Here is a 20,034-nt window from a genome sequence, read left to right as displayed (position 1 = left end):
ATATATTAAACAAGTTGTCAAAATTATAAGGCAAATTTATACAATCCCCTAATCAAATGACATTACTAATTTAACAAATTTATACATCATGCTCATTCCATTCAAGAAAAATGCTAATTAATTAACAAAAATGCTAATTAAATCATTCTAACTTAATTAATTTGGTTAATTATACAAGTTGTCAAAAATGCTAATTTCTAACCCTAACTCAAATTAATTAACAAAAATGCTAATTAAATCATTCTAACTTAATTTGGTTAATTATAAGGCAAATTTATACAATCCTAACATTATACTACCTTCATAAAACTATACTACCTTCAACAATACTACTTCAATATTACTAAAACTAAGCATCACTAATCAAATCACATTACTAATTTAACAAAAACCCCAATTTCTACCTTCATAAAACTATACTACCTTATACAATCCCCTAATCAAATCACATTACTAATTTAACAAATACCCCAATTTCTAACCCTAACTCAAATTAATTAACAAAAATGCTAATTAAATTACAACTACATACAATAATAAGCATCACTAATGTATAAATTACAACTAGATACTAAATAAGCATCACAACTTAAACAAAATATGAAGGATTGAAGTAATTAAATCGATTTGAGTCGAAAACAAACCTTTATTATAAACAAAGGGTCGGTAGGGATGTAGTGTGCGGATGGCGGCGGCGAGTGGTGGCGTCCGGTGGTCGTTGTAGTTGGTGGTGGCGTCGGGTCGTCGGATTTCTGGGCGTTTTTTTTTTTTTAAGTTGATTGAAGTGAATGAAGGGGACGGGGTGAAGAATCTGGCAAAAAAAAAAAATACGACGATTGGCGACCGTTTTTGGTCGCCAAATTGGCGACGGGTAATGGTCGCCAAATTTGGCGACTGATTTCGGTCGCCAATTTGGATAATATTGCGTCGCCCGTGGATTTCATACGGATTTTTGGATAAAAAGGTATAGTCGCCAAATTGGCGACGGATAGTGGTCGCCCGTGTCTTTTTTTCTGTCGCCAATTTGGCGACTGTAATATGTCTGTCGCCTTTGTCGTGTTTTCTTTTAGTGACAATAGAGTGAAATATTAAATATTAATGAGGTGCAAATTTATAAAAGATAAATATAATAACTTAAAAAATAAAAAACTACTCAAAATACCACGCATCATTGCGCGGGATCTATACTAGTAGGCCATATAACAAAATTATAAGTTTTCTAGGATATGCTCGTCTTCAATGAAAATTTGTGCTTTTATATTGATTTTGGCTCAAACCATGTTTCATTTGGTACATGTTCCATTGTTTCATGACAAGCTTTCGCCATTTATCTTAGTAGTAAAATCTTTTAGGGGGTGTTTGGTTCACCCAATATAGGTATGAGGTATGGGTTTGGAATGAACCAAACTCATACCATGTGTTTGTTTGACAAAAATGAAGGTTTCATACCCATACCTGAAACCCATGAGGTATGGGTTTCTCATACCCAGGTAGGGGGGTGGGTATGAGATTGATACCCATGGTATCAAATTAGAAAAAAAACAATTGTAAAAAAATCTTTTTATATATTTATTCGATTAAATTTTCTCTACATGATTTAATAGTATAAAAATTATTATTAAATTAAAAATATTTTATTTTGAATATTTTTTAACTTTGATTGATTTCTAACCCCATACCCCTAAAATTGAACCAAACACAAGGTAACTATGAGGTATCAAGATCCAACCCGATACCACTCAGGTATGATTCCCGATTCCAAACTCATACCCACGCGTGAACCAAACACCCCCTTACATTATATGAAGTTTAATTTGTACACGGAGTTAGAGTTGGCATAAAGAGCTGCGGGCCGGTGGGCAGCCCGGCCCGGCCCGACGAGAAAATCGAGGAAGCACAAGCACGGTACGACTGGGCTTGAGACGGGCTCCGACGCGATTTTCTTCAGAAATTCGTGCCTAAGCACGGCACGGCCCAGGCACGGTGGAGCCCGGCACGCACCAGGCACGACGGATTTGGCACGGCCCGACACGAAGAATGGCCCGTTGATCATTATTTATTAAACAAAAAGTACATTAATATTTAATAAAAATATATATTTAAACCACTAATTATCATTTATTAAACAAAAAGTACATTAATATTTAATAAAATATATATTTAAACCATTAATCATCATTTATTAAACAAAAAGTATTACAAATATATCAATTATATCACATTTTTTTTAAAATAAAAAAAATATTAAAGCACATGGGCCGGCCTTGGACAAGGCACGAAAAGCCCATGGGCCAGGCACGACCCGAGCACGAAAATGGTCGTGCCTTAAGCGGGGCGCGGCGTAGGTTTGGATTAGTGGGCCTGACACGGCACGACCCGAGGAGCCCAATATCCATGCCTGTGCCGGGCCAATTTTGGGGGAAGGCACGACGGGCCGGCACGCGGCCCAGCCCAGCACGACCCATTGCCTACTCTACACGGAGTACCATTTTACTTGTGTTAAAATTATACGAATTGATCATTTAATAAATTTATTGAGAGGGCTTTCATCTAGATCTGGCAAGTCTGGTTCGACCCGGACCCGAGCAAACCCGATATCCTGATCCAGCAGAACCCAAGAATATTGCAAACCGAAACTGACTCTACTCGAACCGATGACGACCCGTAACCTAACACGACCCGATACTCTGTGATCCGAACCCGAATCGATATGAACTCGACTCGATATTGACCCGATAACTATTAAGCTTATTATTGATGAATTTGAATGCGATTTAGTGTTTAACTTGATACCTAAGTTAATAATGATAATGAAGTAATTAAACCAAATAATCGTCGAAAACTAATTTTAATGGTGAAAAATTGAAATAATGCGATAAAATCACTAGACACGATAGTAACCCGACCCGATATATCTTTTGACTCAAAATGCCCGTCTCAGTAATAACCCAAACTGAACCCAACTCAACTCAAAAAAGTATGTTAACCCGATATGACCCAAACCTACTTAACCCGATCCAAACCAATCCCAATCTTTGTAAATTATCATTCAACTTCCGATTTCCAAATAATTTCTCAGACCCGAATTGAAATGCACACAAGGGAAAGGGGATGGTAATCGCGAGAATATAAATGAGACGGAGGAAGTATTGGATTGGGTGGCAAAATTGTAGATTTATAAGAACAAAATGGGACACAAAAATGGGACGGAGGAGTAGTACATTAACATTCCCCTTTGAATAGGCATCCTCATGCTAATCCCTCGTTGCCCCGCTATTGTAAAAATGTTTAAGCCTGTGATTGTTACTCCATACTTATTATATTAGCTAATTAGCTTGATACGGGTTGTTTTTGTGAAATCTGAATCAGGGTTTTATTTTGAAATTATTTTAGGTAATCATTTGAGAACTATGAAACCCCAAAAGCGTGAGTGTTCTTCAAAGTACCGTGATAGGTTAAGTGAAATGCCGGATGAAGTTATTGTCCATATTCTTTCTTATATGTCCACATTTGATGCTGTTAGAACAATGTTGATTCGTCCATTTGGAACCCTTTGGACTTTGGTTCCTACTCTTAAGTTCGAAGCTCAAGAAGTCGTCAGTAAGATGGCTCCGGATGGTAACTGGGGAAGCAATGCTAATGGGCGGTTTTACATTTTCGTCCGTAATGTGTTGATGCTTCACAAAAGACCCTTAATTGATAAATTTCAACTTCTTTTAGGGTGGCTTTATGAAGACAGAAGAAGAGAGGCTGGTGATAATATAAGGATGTGTTTGAGGTTTGCTTTGGATAAACAAGCGAAGGAAATATATTTCTCTGATGTTAATTTTGAGTTAACTAACAGTTTTAACACTTGAACTCCGTTACTGTAGTATCGATCCCCAACTTCAAGTGAACTTGGGATCTCTAAATAAGCTTATATTTTACCGCACAAAGATGTGTGAGGAGGCATTGGAACAATTTATATGTGGATCCCCTTCCTTACAAGAACTGCATATTGTGGAACCTTTTTATATGAATCTGAGATTTAGGCCTTGTTTGGATAGAAAAAAAGGAGGGAAAAGAAGGGGAGGGAGGAGGAGGGAAGAGAAAGGAAGGTAAGGGGAGGGGAGGGAGAATGGAGGAGATGATTTTCCCTCCAAATCTTGCCTATGTTGGTGGGGAAATAATTTGCCTTGTAGAAGGGAAATAGAGGGATCCATTTTCCCTCCCCTCCAAATCCCTCTACCTTCATTTTGCTAACCAAACAATGGATTTCCCATCCTTCTAATTCCCTCCCCTCACTTTCCCTCCAAATCTCTCAATCCAAACACACCCTTAGTGCTCCAAACATTCATAAATTATCTCTTGGTCTTTTTGAAGACGAAAAATCTGATGATACTTGGTTGGTAGATTTCCCCAATCTTAAAACTTTGGAATTGGAAATGATGCGGATACCAGACGTCATTGATGTTTCATCTCTTCGAGATGTCTACCTCAAATGGTTGTACGTTGATGAGAATGAACTTAGAATGTTTAACATATTTTTGGAGAAGTTTTCACGTTGTGAAGTTTTCCGGTTGTCACTTAATGCTTCTGAGGTAAGTTCTTGGTTTTTTCTTGAAAATAATATAATGCTTTTCATTGGTTTATGACAGATGTTAGCTTCCTCTGATTACTATGAGGTTTAAGCTATTAAGCTAATTCTTAGAATACATTGCTTTGAACCAACCGTTTACTGATTATTTATGGTTTGGCGTATTCCTCTATGATGTGATCAGTGGTTCAGGAAAAGATTATACATTATTTTTATATTTCTAATATGAATGTCCTTCCATTTCAGCCATTCTTCCACTCATTAGATGACTCGCATGCTTTACAAATCAGATGGAAGTGTGTAGTTTTGGGATTGCGAATATTCTGTCAAAGCTGCCTCTTGGGCGTCTATCAATTGATGAGAAGTACAAAACACTTGGAAGAACTCACTATAGTTACAGACACAACTTTGACTTATGAGAGTGTATGCAATACCCCTGATTTATTTTCTGGTCAGGCTTTCCGAGCCAGTGCTGATTTGCCTCCTGTAGAGTTTTCTTATCCTTGTGTGATGCCAAAACTGAAGACCGTCACCCTCCATGGCTATGCGAAACCTTGGAAACACCAGCTTCAACTAATAGAATTCATTCTCAAATGCGCAATTGTGTTGGAAAAAATGGTAATTGTTCTAAAGAAACATCAATCAACAGCAAGGGAGCAGCTGGATTTTTTTATGCATGTTTCGAGCTTCCAAAGGTCTTCATGTGTCGGGGTACTTTTTCTGTGAGTGTTATGGTTGCTTTTCTCCACCACACTCGACTAGGTTGCATAATTACGGGTTTCTGAGTGATCTTTCTTATGGGATTTGTAGCTTAATCGTTTGGACGAGTTCAAATGAAATTGTGGTGAATGTTTATTTTAAATTATCGGTTTTGATACATACAACCCTATAAGCATTAAATTTAGGATTTGTAGCGTAATCGTTTCAAGAAATATGTGATGATTAGTATTGGTGTCCGGCTTCGCCCGGGCTAACTCTACTTACCATTAATTTTTAATTTTGAGACAAATTCACTACTTCCGCTATTAATATTTTACTCTTATTAATAAATCAATAGTAATAACATTTCACTACTTGCCCGTAATCATTGTTGCTTTCACTACTCCGCCGTAATTATTGTTACTTTCACTATTGCCGCATAAATATTGATTATTTCACTACTCCCGTTGTTGTTTCTATCACTTTCACTAATCTCGCTGATAATTTTGTTACTTTTACTATTCAAATAAGTGATTACTATCATATAACTATATCTAGACCTGGCAAAACGGGTCAACGGGTCGGGTTCGGGTTGGGTCAGTTCGGGTTTCTCATTGATTTCGGGTTAACTCGGGTCGGGACGGGTCATTTCGGGTTTCGGGTCAAGCGGGTCGGGTTGTTTTGGGTCGGGTCATTTTCGGGTCTATGAATAATAGAGAAATTGTCATTTCAAGTCTTTTCGGTTTAATTAAAGTTATATTTTGTCGGGTCATTTTCGGGTTTGGTGGTTTCGGATCGGGTCATTTTCGGGTCAGGCCAGTTCGGGTCAAGAAAGCTCTGGTCATGTTCGGATCGGGTCTGGTCAATTTGGGTTTTCGGGTCACATTCGGGTGATGTAGTTCGGGTCACTTCGGGTCTCGGGTCAGCTTTTTCGGGTCGGGTCAATCGAGTCGGGTTGCTTTTGCCAGGTCTAACTATATCCAATGTTACTACACTTCTTTTCACTGACGAAATTACTTTTACTACTTAGGCATGCAATTTTATGAGGATTATATATTTATATAAATATATTACATATATGCATTAAATCAAATCGAAAGAATTATGCAATTTTATATATTATGAAATCTAACTTGAATTATTTATAAGCTACTTATATTATATTTTTGTATGTTAAATAATTAACATATCTATACATCTAATAAACTATAAAGTTTAATAAAATTACATAGATTTTAAATTTAACATATAATTTTATGATGATAATAATTAATACCATAAGTGTGCATGTTTATACTAATTAATTATTTTATTTTAAAGAAATTTACCATCTTCTAGTTTTCTATAAATATTTAGGAAAATTAAGCATCGTCTTTCTTTTAGTCCATGAAATTGACCATCTTAATTAATTATTTTATTTTAAGGAAATTGATCATCCTAATTAATTATTTTATTTTAAGAAAATTGACCATGTTTTAGTCTCTTACAAATTTTTAGGAAAATTACCAAGCTTCTATATAATTTAATTTTAACCCAAACTATATAATATTTGCATTGAGATCCCTTAATCGGGTCCATCACACGGTGATTTAAAACTATATAGTATAATTAATTTGTATAACTTTATTTAATTACATTGAAGTTCATTGGTTTTTGGATTAATGCTTAAAAACTAAATTTAATAGTAAAAAATTGAAGTAATGTGATAAAGTAATCGAACTCGATAATGACCAGACCCAAACCCGACACATCATTTGACCCGAAATGGCCCGATCCCCTATAACCCGATCCGACTGACCCGATTGCCACCTCTTGTGGTTATGTGGTATCCTTCGTCATCCACCAACTGCAGAAGATTGAGCTCCTTCTTGCTCCATGACTATCAAACCAACTACCTCCACGGATTCTTGCTCCACGACTATCAAACCATCTCTGGCGCCATTTTTATTTCCGAGACATCCCATACAAAGGGAATCCTTCACTTTGTGATTGCGTCGTGTTGCTCATCTAAACAAGGTAATTTCGATTTTATCATTTTTCAATTAAAATTAATTTGAGATTGTACTTCTATTATCCCTTTCAACTTTTTTGTCATACTCATTCTGTAATTTCTTTATTTATTTCATCATACTCCCTTTGTAACATTCATTTGTTTACGTTTGATTGAAATACCGCTTACAAAGATTACAAGAGTAAACAAATGATTGACACACACATAGTGACATAGGATTATGCTCCGCTATTGAAAGTGATTATGCTTGTGATTTGCTTGATATGGGTTGTTTATTTTGAAATCTGAATCAAATATTTATTTTTGAAATTATTGTTAGGTAAACAAATGAGAACTATCGAACCTCGAAAGCATAAGTGTTCTTCAGAGTACCGTGATAGGTTGAGTGAAATGCCGGATGATGTAATTGTTCATATTCTTTCTTATTTGCCCACTGTCGATGCTGTTAGAACTATGTTGTTTCGTCCATTTGGAAACCTTTGGACTTTGCTTCCTACTCTTAACTTCGAAGTTGAAGAAGTCCTCAATAAGTTGATTCCGGATGGTATATGGACAAATAATGATGTTGGGCGATTCTACATTTTTATCCGCAATGTGTTGACTCTTCATAAAGGACCCTTCATTGATAAATTTCGTCTTGATTTAGGGTGGTATTATGAGGGCGAAAGAAGGGAGGCTGTTGATGATATAAGAATGTGGTGGAGGTTTGGTTTGGATAAACAGGCAAAGGAAATATATTTCTCTGATGTTACTTATGAGTTCTTTGAGAGTTTCGACTTCCCAAATTTCACAAGTCAATCACTTGTTACACTTGAACTCTGCAACTGCAGTATCGATCCCCAACTTCAAGTGAACTTGGGATCTCTAAAGAAGCTTATACTTTGCGAAATGAATATGTGTGAGGAGGGATTCAGTCAATTTATTTGTGGATGTCCTTCTTTACAAGAATTACGTATTGTGGAACCTTATTATATAAAGAATTTGAGCTTTACTGCTCCAAACATTCGCAAATTATCTCTTGTCCTTGTAGAAAACGAATATGATGATGATGATAATTGGTTGTTGGATTTCCCCAATCTTAAAACTTTGGATTTGGCACTAGATCGGATACCAGATGTCATCAATGTTTCATCTGTTCGAGATGTCTACCTCAAAGAGCTGTTGTTTCATATGGATGATATGAATAAACCTATAATGTTTAGAATATTTTTGGAGAAGTTCTCATGCAGTGAAGTTTTCCAATTATCACCTGACGCTTCTGAGGTAAGTATTTGGTCTTTAAAAATAATATAATGCTTTTTGTTGGTTTCTGGCAGATGTTAGCTTTTCCTTGACGGTTTTGCTTAGAGTGAGATCTATGTTTTCTACAATTTCTGTGATTATCTTGCTTTTTACCAATCTTTTATTGATTGGGTTATTGCTTGCCTTATTCCTCTATGGTGTCAATGTTTCCATTTCAGCCATTTCTCCATTCGATATACTTTTCGCGTCTCTTACGAATCAGATGGACGCGTGTAGTGTTGGGATTAAGGGTATTCTGTCAAAGCTGCCTCTTGGGCTTCTACAAATTGATGAGAAGTTCAAAACACTTGGAAGATCTCATTATACATACAACCACACAGCTAACTCATAGAAGTTTATGCAATACTCCTAATAGTCAGGGTTTTCATGCTCGTACTGACTTACCTCCTATAGAGCTTCCTGATCCTTGTGTGATGCCAAAACTGAAGACCATCACCCTCCATGGCTATGCAAAACCTTGGAAACATCAGCTTCAACTAATAGAATTCTTGCTCAAAAGTGCCCCAGTCTTGGAGAAACTGGTAATTGTTCCGAACCAGTGTGGATTAACAGCGGTGGAGAAGCTGGATTTTGTTACGCATGTGTCGAGCTTCCAGAGGTCTTCACCGAGTGCCAGAGCACTCTGTCTTTGAGTGGTATGCTTGCTTTTCTCCATCATTCGATTAGGTTTGATATTTATTGGTTTCCGTGTTGGGTAATTTCTACATGGGATATGTCATGTGTAGCTTAACGTTTGGTCCAGTTCAGACGAAATTGTCATGAATCTGTGTATTTTCTTATTTAGGCTTTCTTTTCAGATCTCCTATGGAATGGAAATCTGTGATGATGTCAAATAGCTGAATGTTGGTGGTCAGTTGGGTTGAGCTCCGTCTTGCTCGGCAACTATCATACCAATTGCCTCCGCGCTTTCCCAAACCATAATGTTAATAGCTGAATGTAGGTGGTCAATTGGATAATGTTGTAGTGAGTAAGAATTCAGAAACTTATTTGGATATTGTTTTTGTCTTGCAATCTTACTGTTTTTTTGTGATTCAATGTTTCCTTCCCTGTGAATGTATGCTAAAACAATGTTGGATATAATTAATTAACGGCCTCAAAATTTTGGTGATGTATGATCATCATGTATTACTTGTAATGCCCAAACAAATATGAACCCAAATCGAACTTAATCCAATTAAAGTACTTCGTTTGTATGGCCAGTCTAGACAGATGAGTCATTCAAATAAGGTTTGAATATGATATTAGAAGAGTCAATTCAGTTTACGTATCAGGTTAGTTTGTTTCAGATTTTTTAAACTCAAATATATATTAGGTTGCAGTAAGATAACCGATTGTTTTAACTCAAATTAAGCCTATTCAAATTAGTAATATTAGGGCTCTAGCTTATTTGACCAAAATTCCAGCTACTTACGGGTGTCCTGTCAAAGCTGCCTCCTGGGCATCTATCAATTGATGGGAAGTTCAAAACAATTGGAAAAACTCACTGTACAATGTACATACAACCAAAGAGTTAACTTCTGGAAGTGTATGTCGTACCCCTAATTTATTTTCTCGTCGGCATTTCCAAACCAGTAGTGATTTGCCTCCTGTAGTGATGCCAAAACTAAAGACTGTTATCCTCCTTGGCTAAGCAAAACCTTGGAAACATGAGCTTCAACTAGTAAAATTCCTGCTGAAAAGCGCGACTGTCTTGGAGAAACTGATAATTGTTCCGAACAAGCCTCAATTAACATTAATGGAGAAGCTGGGCATTGGGCAAGCTGGGTTTTGGTACGCATGTGTCTAGATTCCAAAGGTCTTCACAAAGGGCCAGGGTACTCTTTCTCTGAGTGGTAATTTCCAGAGCGGGGAATCTGTAGCTTAACTGTTTGGTCCAATTCAGATGAAAATGTCACGAATCTGGTAATTTTATTTAAGTTACGCTTTCTTTTCAAAATTCTTATCAAACAGAAATATGTGATGATGTTAAATACGGTGGTTATCGTTTGCCATTAACAGACGGCAAAAGATTGAGCTCCCTCTTGCCTCTCGACTAACCAATTACCTCCATGGGGTTCCCAACCCGTAATGGTAAAAGCTGAATCCTGTTGTTCAATTGGATAAAGTTGTAATGAGATAATCCAGAATATTTTTTTTGATATTTTTTCTGTCTTCAATCCGAATATCTGGCTGGTTTTTGTGATCAGAATTCAGATGCTTCCTTTGGTTATTTTATGCTGAAACAATGTTGGAGATAACATGACTTGAAAATGTATTCGCAGACATTACCCTGATTTAAATTTGTATGGTTTATATTTCAGAAAAAGCCATTGTGTTGCTAACACAAGGGTAAGGTTTCGTACATCCGACCCCGCCTTGCCTCGCAATTTGCAGAGCCATTGAGGCACGGGGGTAATGTGGTGGGGTTTGTATATGCATTTGACAAAAAAAATAGTAAATGATAAATAAATTAAGATAGCAGCTAGTTACAACCAGTTGCACGGCATCACAGGTTGTCTGCACAATGGTGACAGAAAGTTGCAAACACCAGTAACTACGCCAAGTTAATTAGGAATATCTCATTGTTGTACTGTAGTTCTATGTGATTGGTTAATAACTACAGTACAACTTTATTTTCTGTATCTGTCTATCTGAGCTTCTGATGTGATTGTGTTTTGTTATCTAAAGCATAGATTACAACCGAGGCTATCTAACTTGTGAAGATACCAACGTCTTCCAACCAGTTTTCTTACAGGTATTATGGTTGCATCGTAAGTCTAAAGGGTTTAAATATATCAAAAGACCGACAGTCCAGCAAAGAAGTTTATCACTAATGGGAATCGTGAAGATGCACTGAAGTCGCATTGATTTCAAGTCGCACGAACAATTCAGCTGTTCATGCAAACACACTGTCCCATTTTTTAATCAGCTCAAGTCCACCTATATATTGTCGGTATGGATACCTTCTGGGTACTGTGTTAACTTCTGTGGAATGTTGGGTGGTAAACTAATGATCATTTTGTTCTGGGTACTGTTGGTTATCAAGTATAGTTTGTGGTGCTAAAAATTCGATATTAGGGATAATAATTAGCTTTGTTTCAGCTTAATAATATGTGATGCTAAAAATTCGTTTTTTTTTTTTTGCTATAATGAACATCATCATAGATCTATTATGGTATCTCTACTGGCAGGGGTCTTCATTCTTGAGCAAGACAGGCAATAAAACCGCGATTCCAGACAGAGTCTTGCTGACTCTTGGCGAGAGTTCTTCCATTTCCGTCTTATCAGACAGCTTGTTGATGCTGTAGATAAATCCACATCTGCAGTGCCATTTATCAGTGTGATTTGAAAAATTTCCAAGTCGACGGTTCCTTTGTGATGGCTTTCAGGAGAACCTTAACCAATAAAAACAGTATAAGAACAGAACTGCCATTGAAGCAGTAAAAACTTGGTTTTTTGAGCATGTTCTTAGAACTACCGTCCAAAGTCATGTCATATATAAGAACTACCAATCATTTGAGCTGGATCTCCCAGTGATTCACAAAACTTCATTCAATCAATTATTTGTTATTCATTTTAATTAAAAGTTTTCACATAGCGCTATTACAAAAATGGAGAAACAAACAAATGATTTGGATCAAAACTAAATAGGTCAGCGAATAACTTGTTGTTATGAAATATTAGTTAGTGTGGATGTCCATTGGGCTTATACCCATTATATATGTAATTAGGGTTCCGTTTTACTCTTCTCCTATGTACTATTTATACCCCATCAGTAATGAATAATGACGTACTCTCTGACCTCTCTCAATCGATTTGCTTATTTCTCTCTAAGTTCTCTCTACCATTTCATCTCTATTTTTTTATTCTATAACACGTTATCAGCACGATAGTCTCTGCAATACTTTCATTCTCTTTTTGAATTCTAATCGTACGCTTATACACCAATGTTGAGCATTATCACCATTGACCATGAATTATTAAATCCATACGTCAATCACTATACCACCATCATTGGCTTTAGAAAGATCCGTAATCCAGGTATGTTATTACACTATTACTTATGCTAATTGATTATACAAATCTTACCATTAAAGCAATTATTCTATCATAGTTACCTTATAATTTTGTATAATAACGGAAAAGGAGATATTTGGTTAATTAATGTTTGTGTCAAATAATATTATGTTAAACGGCCAAGGAATTACGTTATGTATGCATATGTTGAAGTTCAATTATGTTGAAAAGGGTTAATGTTAGGGAATATACGGTATATGGTAATATACCGTGACCGATATATGTTAGGAAATATACGGTATATGGTAATATACTGATATTGTGATAATATATTTCTGTTATGGAAAATTGTCTAAGGTTTCTAGTGTTATAATATTCTAAGTTATTGATATATATACGGGTCAATGTATTATGTATGAGTCACGAACTATTATCAATTATCAATACAATCGTCTTATGAAATTTCCTTCCCTCTCGAATTTCTACATGGTATCAGAGCCTCACGCTCTTGAGGCCTAAAAACGCGAAAATCCGCTGCCCTGCCGGTGGGTCTCTAATATATGCAACACCCACCGGCGGGATTTGTTTAGAATGATACAAATTTCCACTAGTCTCATAAATTTTGTCATTATCTTTGATTTCGTTGAACTTGTTATTATTATCAAACATCAATAGTTTATTTTTCATTCATAAAAAAACCATGTGTCAGTTGTGAACAAAGGTGTTCATGTTTTTGATCCAAGCAATAATTATAGTTTGGAGAGTATGGTTAATCTTTGTTAACATTCTATTTCCAATCTAGAGTGGTTTTGGGGAGTTTGATGCAACCGTGATTGTACGCTCTGATACCATGTTAAATTTAACAACGGACTTGGGCCGCACCCAAAAGAAGGAGAAAGAGTCCACAACACAGGCCCAAGAAGGTTCCACTCTAAAACCAATTGGCAATAGAGGGGATAGCCCATTGCCTTATAAAGTGACAATAGAGGGGGTAGCCCATTGACTTTTATCAATGTGGGACAACCCTCACATGTGGAACTTTGGGTTTCTTCACACTCCCCTCACATGTGAGGCCCACTTTTCACACAGACTGAACAAATTCAACAGAGCAACTTTGCTCGTCCAGCTGTAAACTTGGCCCAGTATTAACTCAGACCGGACAAATTCAACTGAGCAACTTTACTCGTCCGACTGCAAACTTTGACCCATGTAACCCAGGTCTTTAGCCATGGGCTCTGATACCATGTAGAAATTCGAGAGGGAAGGAAATTTCATAAGACGATTGTATTGATAATTGATAATAGTTCGTGACTCATACATAATACATCGACCCGTATATATATATATCAATAACTTAGAATATTATAACACTAGAAACCCTAGACAATTTTCCATAACACAAATATATTATCACGATATCAGTATATTACCATATACCGTATATTTTCTAACATATATCAGTCACGGTATATTACCATATACCGTATATTCCCTAACATGGGAGAAGCATACCACCAGTTCTATACAAACAGAGAGTGAGGCATAAATCGTACAAAAGGAGCAAACCCCTCATGGATTAACAGATGACAATAGGTGAAACACAGGAAAGCAGGGAGACTCTTTACAAAGAATCTTCCTAAAAAAAAAACGAATATGTTGAGTACTTGAACTAGGGATGTCATTGGGGCGGGGCGGTGGTGGATATAGGCTCCCCCGTACCCGTACCCACCAAGAAAAACTCGTACCCATCCCCGCCCCACCACCCGTGACGGGTAGAAGTTTCCAAAACCATCCCCGCCCCAACGGGTGGAAATATAAAACCGTACCCGTCCTGCTTACCCATTAACCCGTTACACCATAATTTTATTCTATAAATTTTTTCGTAAAAGTTGGTTTAATCATTATTAATTTCTATTTTTTTTAATTTATCTTTATAATTTTAAATTTTCACCAAATAAGTTAGTAAAAAACTTTATAAAATAGTTATTATTATTATTATTATTATTATATCTTAATTATAACTAAATAAGATTTATAAAATTATCATAATCCTACTAGGTTTTTTAATGATTGGCGGGTAGAGGGTATTAGGTGGGTAAGATACAAAAACCATCCCCGCCCCATGACCCATGGCGGGTACAATTTTCGTACCCGCACCCGCCCCACCACCCGCCAAAGCTCTATCCATCCCCACCCCAATTGGGGCGGGTACGGGGCGGTACCCACTTGTACCCGCCCCGCTGACATCCCTAACTTGAACTCAAAATGTCAAATGCTAACCTGAAGTCTGTACAAGTGCGAAAAGTATACTCGTCATTTGGACAAGTGATGATAATAGATTGGGCTAGATTGATTTGGAATGATCCAAACTCTCGATCAGTTTCTTATCGGGTTGTCAATCGGAATCCGAACTTAGATCCATGATTTTCATGATACAAACCTCGTCATACTGTAGTACTAGTTTGGATGCCCGTGCGTTGCAACGGGGTAATTAACTTAGTTAAAAAAAATTGGTTATAAAGTCTTAATATTTACATCTTATCTCTAATCATTTATTTAGATATGATCAAAAGTCAAAACATCTTATTTAAGAGATGCAAAAGATGTTAGGTTGATAACTAAGTTCCAAGGATGCCCTCATATTTATAATCATAACTCATAAGACCACTACATCTTATGTTAATCTTTCGATGTGGGACAATTCTATTATTTTTATATAATCCTACATTATTTTTCAATGTGAGACATATAACATACTAAAAAGTACACAATTTTATATATATACAAATTATATGAAATCTATACGCTAATGATATCATTTTTACCACGAATCAAATTATGTTATTTTCATAATTTTCTTAATGATATTTTTTTTCCAAATGAAATATAATTTTTTTTATATAAAAATTAGAAACATCACTTGAATATAATATAGGAAATAAATTTTATAATAATTAGAAGATTCTCCACTTTATTTTTTACATCAAAAAATAATATTTATAATACTTTCCTAAATTAATTTTTAAGATCACCCCCAACTTATGATAATTTTCTGATGTGGGACAATTCAACTATTTATATGTAGTATATTTACCACACCTACATTATTTTTCAATGTGGGACAAATAACACACGAAAAAGTACACCATCTTTTTTGCACCTATTTCGATATCCAACCCGATTTAATAATGAGAAAATATTATACTATCTATTTATATTCGTACATTTTTTTCCATTTTTTGTCATAATTAAAATATGTACAAATGATATGATTTAAATTACATTTTTTTTCCTAACACGACTTTTAAGATGTAATTGAGGGAGCAATAGAATGTATAAACAAATGCAAAATATTTTCTTTTCCTGGTGCGATTTTGATTAATGGTTAAAAATTATGATGTATTTTAGTTACTCAAATGTAATGAGGCATAATAATTACCTATATTTGAAATTTAAAAAGATTTAATTCTACTATTTATCAAAGTAAAAAAGCTCATTATTGATTTGTTTGTGAATTCAAGATCTTTTTATGCAACACTTGATTGTATTATAATTCATAAATTTTCTATTTTAGTGCAGAGATTATCATTATATGACACAAACAAATTTATGTATATTTAGCACCCATTTTATTTTTTAATTATGACTTTGTTTTAATTAATGTTATTATACTATCGACTGTCTTAAAATAAACATTATAATATCACTAATATAGTAATATATAATCGCTTTTATAAATATATACGTGATTAATATTTGTATGGTATTGTTGTAACTAAGGTTTGCCGTTAATACAAACTCTTATAAGAACTCCCTAAGATAATTTTTAAGCGATTCAAAAGATTTTGGGTTGATACCCCTAAGTTATGACTCATATTTATAATCATGTGATACCTCACCTCATGATAATCTTCTAATGTGAGACAATTCAACTATTTATATGTAATATATTTACTACACCTACATTATTTTTCAATGTGGGACAAACAATATACTTAGAAATACACCATCTTTTTCACACCTAATTCGACATCTAACCCAGTTTAATAATAATAAGCAAATACTATAGGAGTACTATTTATTAATATTCGTATAGTACATTTTTTTTAACTTCTTATCGTAATTAAAATATGTGCAAATAATATGATACTATATTCTAATGCTAGCATTTATTTACCACGAATCTAATTATATAATTTTTCAAAAAAAAAAATTATGTTACTTTTTTGCTAAATGAGATGTATAAGTTTTTATATAAAAATTATAAACATCACTTGGACATAATATAAAAAATATATATATCATATCGTGGAGTTAATGATATAAACTCTTAAGAGCTCTACTATATTCTAATGCTAGCATTTATTTACCACGAATCTAATTATATAATTTTTCAAAAAAAACAATTATGTTACTTTTTTGCTAAATGAGATGTATAAGTTTTTATATAAAAATTATAAACATCACTTGGACATAATATAAAAAATATATATATCATATCGTGGAGTTAATGATATAAACTCTTAAGAGCTCTCCAAGACAATGCTTAAGAGACTCAGAAGGTTTTGGGTAGGTATTTAGGTTCTAAGGATGCCTTCTATTTATAATCATATGATCACCCACCTTATTCTAAACTTTCGATGTGGGACAATTCTATTATTTATACGTAATATATTCACCACACCAGCATATTTTTCAATGTGGGACAAATAACATACTTAGAAATACACCATCTTTTTCGCACATAATTCGACATCTAACCCAGGTTAATAATAATGAGCAAATACTATACTCCCTCGATTCAAGACCAAATACAACATTCCTTTTTTTTACACTATTCATGAACGAATAGAATTTTTACGATTTCTTGCAATATGTAAGACAAAATATGGTCATGTGGGATCTTATTTGATTCACCTATAAAGTACAATGAGAACATCAAACTTTAAATTTTTTATAATGTAAACTTAAAGATATTTACGTTGTAATTTGTGTCTTGGCAAGCTAAGTGTGTAAATGAAAATGTTGTATTTGGTCTTGAATGGAGGGAGTACTATTTATTAATATTCACACGTTTTTTTATAATACTTTTGAGGCAAATGAGATGTATAAGTTTTTATATAAAGATTATAAACATCACTTGAATATAATACATAATATAGAAAAAATATGTATATATCATACTGTGAAGATAATGATATAAACTCTTAAGAGTTCTCCAAAACAATACTTAAGAGACTCAAAAGGTTTTTGGTTGGTATATAGGTTCCAATGATGATTTCTATTTATAATCATAGGATCACCCACCTTATATTAATCTTTCGATGTGGGACAATTATATAATTTATACGTATTATAATCACCACACTAACATTGTTTTTCAATGTGGGACATATAACATATTAAGAGAAGTACACCATCTTTAATACTCGTATGTGCAAATCATATGAAATCTATACTCTAATGAAAGCATTTTTTACCACAAATTTAATTATATTATTTTCATAATTTTTATAACCATTTTTTTGCCAGATGAAATGTCAAAGTTTTTATATAAAAATTAGAAACTTCTCATGAATATAAAATAGGAAATCTAGATATTATAATAATTAAAAGATTCTCCACTTTATTTTTTATGTGGAAAATATTATTTATGAAACTTTCCTAAATTAATTTTTGATGATGTGGACGCTCTAGAATCGCTCGAAAAAACTCTCTTTTATATATATATACTAGACTAGACTAGTTTGAGTGCCCGTGCGTTGCAACGGGGTAATTAACTTATTTATAATGGAAAAAAAATGTTATAAGAGTTTAATATTTACATTCTATGTCTAATGATTTGTTTACATATTATTAAAATATCTTTTTTAAAAAAAATAAAAGATTAATATATACGTGAGTTAACTCTTATTTATAATCATATAATCACCCCACCTTATACTAATCTTTCGATGTGGGACAATCTACTATTTATAAGTAATATATTCACCAAACTTGAATTATGTTTCTGATGTGGGACAATTCTACTATTTATACGTAGTATATATTCATCAAACGTCCATTGTTTTTCAATGTGGGACAAATAACATACTCAGAATTATACCATCTTTTTTGCAATTAATTCGACATCCAACCAGATCCCGAATACCGAATACGGACAATTGCTACTCATTATATATAATAGTTATATTTAAATTTAATAATATGATCAAGTATTCTCCATTAATATTTGTACGTTGTTTTTCTTCATTTTTTTTATCATAATTGAGATACGAAAATGTCCGTGGTACCCCTTAATTTTGTCAGATTTTCCATGTTACCCCTACTTTTAAGAATCTGCCTATGGTACCCTTAAGGTTCCATTTTTTTGCCTATGGTACCCCCTAATGTAAAGGTTGTTAAATGGACGTTAAGTTTGATGGCATGACAATAAAATAACAATTAAAGAATAATATACCCTTTATTGTTTTATTGGTACGGATATCTCTCTCTTTTAAATGAAAATTTAATTGACTATATCATTATAATATTGGAAATTTCCCATGGTACCCTTGAACTTTGATAGATTACACATGGTACCCCTAATTTTAAGTTTCTACAAATGGTACCCTGTGTTACAAATGGTACCCTGTGTTCACCTTTTTCTTTCCAAGAATACCATTTGACAACTTTCGTCATTACTCCTATGACTTATGACTCCTTTTTCTTTTGTAATCTATTACACAAACATTTCATCATCTAATTCTTAATTCCATATTTTATTTATAATCATGGGATCACCTCACCTTATGATAATCTTCTGATGTGGGACAATTCAACTATTTATACGTAGTATATATTTATCACACCTACATTATTTTTCAATGTGAGACGAATAACATATTTAAAAGTACACCATATTTTTTGAACCTAATTCGACATCCAACCCGATTTAATAATAAGCAAATACTATATTATCTATTAATATTCATACGTTTATTTTCTATTTTTTTTTATCATAATTAAAATATATGCAAATGATATGAACCTATACTCTAATAATAGAACTTTTTTTAATACAATTTTAATTATATTATTTAAACGTAGTATATTTACCACACCTATATTATTTTTCAATGTGGAACTTATAAAATCTATAGGTAAAAAATAATGATATAAACTTTTAAGAGCTCTCCAAGACAATATTTAACAGACCCAAAACATTTTGAAATATGACTTCTATTTATAATCATAAGATCACCCTGCCTTATGGTAATCTTCCGATGTGGGACAATTCTAATATATATATACATAGTATATTCACCACATTTACATTACTTTTCAATGTTGGACAAATAACATACTAAGTACACCATTTTTTTACGCACTTACTTTGACATCAACTCGATTTAATAATGAGAAAATACAATAGAATCTACACTCTAATGATAGCATTTTTTTGTCACCA

The 20,034-nt window shown here is 33.9% G+C and overlaps 2 protein-coding genes across 2 annotated transcripts in view; both read left to right on the top strand.

The window, feature by feature from the left end:
- LOC141642394 (uncharacterized) overlaps nucleotides 1-20,034 on the top strand; it is a 41,596-nt gene that overhangs the window by 13,805 nt on the left and 7,757 nt on the right. The window lies entirely within an intron of this gene.
- Nucleotides 7,075-11,695, top strand: LOC141642392 (F-box/FBD/LRR-repeat protein At5g56420-like). Its single transcript, XM_074451174.1, has 4 exons — nucleotides 7,075-7,291; nucleotides 7,606-8,549; nucleotides 8,747-10,490; nucleotides 11,312-11,695. The coding sequence occupies exons 1-3, from the start codon at nucleotides 7,096-7,098 to the stop codon at nucleotides 9,218-9,220; spliced, it is 1,614 nt and encodes a 537-aa protein (XP_074307275.1). The 5' UTR covers nucleotides 7,075-7,095; the 3' UTR covers nucleotides 9,221-10,490; nucleotides 11,312-11,695.

Source organism: Silene latifolia, chromosome 2 (assembly GCF_048544455.1).
Source record: "Silene latifolia isolate original U9 population chromosome 2, ASM4854445v1, whole genome shotgun sequence".
Lineage (NCBI taxonomy): Eukaryota > Viridiplantae > Streptophyta > Magnoliopsida > Caryophyllales > Caryophyllaceae > Silene > Silene latifolia.
Note: the sequence above shows the minus strand (reverse complement) of the source record. Positions and strands in the feature narration are given on the sequence as shown.

Coding starts and splice junctions, on each gene's coding strand:
- LOC141642392 (XM_074451174.1), top strand. CDS start 7,096: ATGTGGTATCCTTCGTCATCCACCAACTGCAGAAGATTGAGCTCCTTC. Junction 7,292..7,605: donor GTGTTGCTCATCTAAACAAG/GTAATTTCGATT, acceptor AATTATTGTTAG/GTAAACAAATGAGAACTATC. Junction 8,550..8,746: donor TATCACCTGACGCTTCTGAG/GTAAGTATTTGG, acceptor TTTCCATTTCAG/CCATTTCTCCATTCGATATA.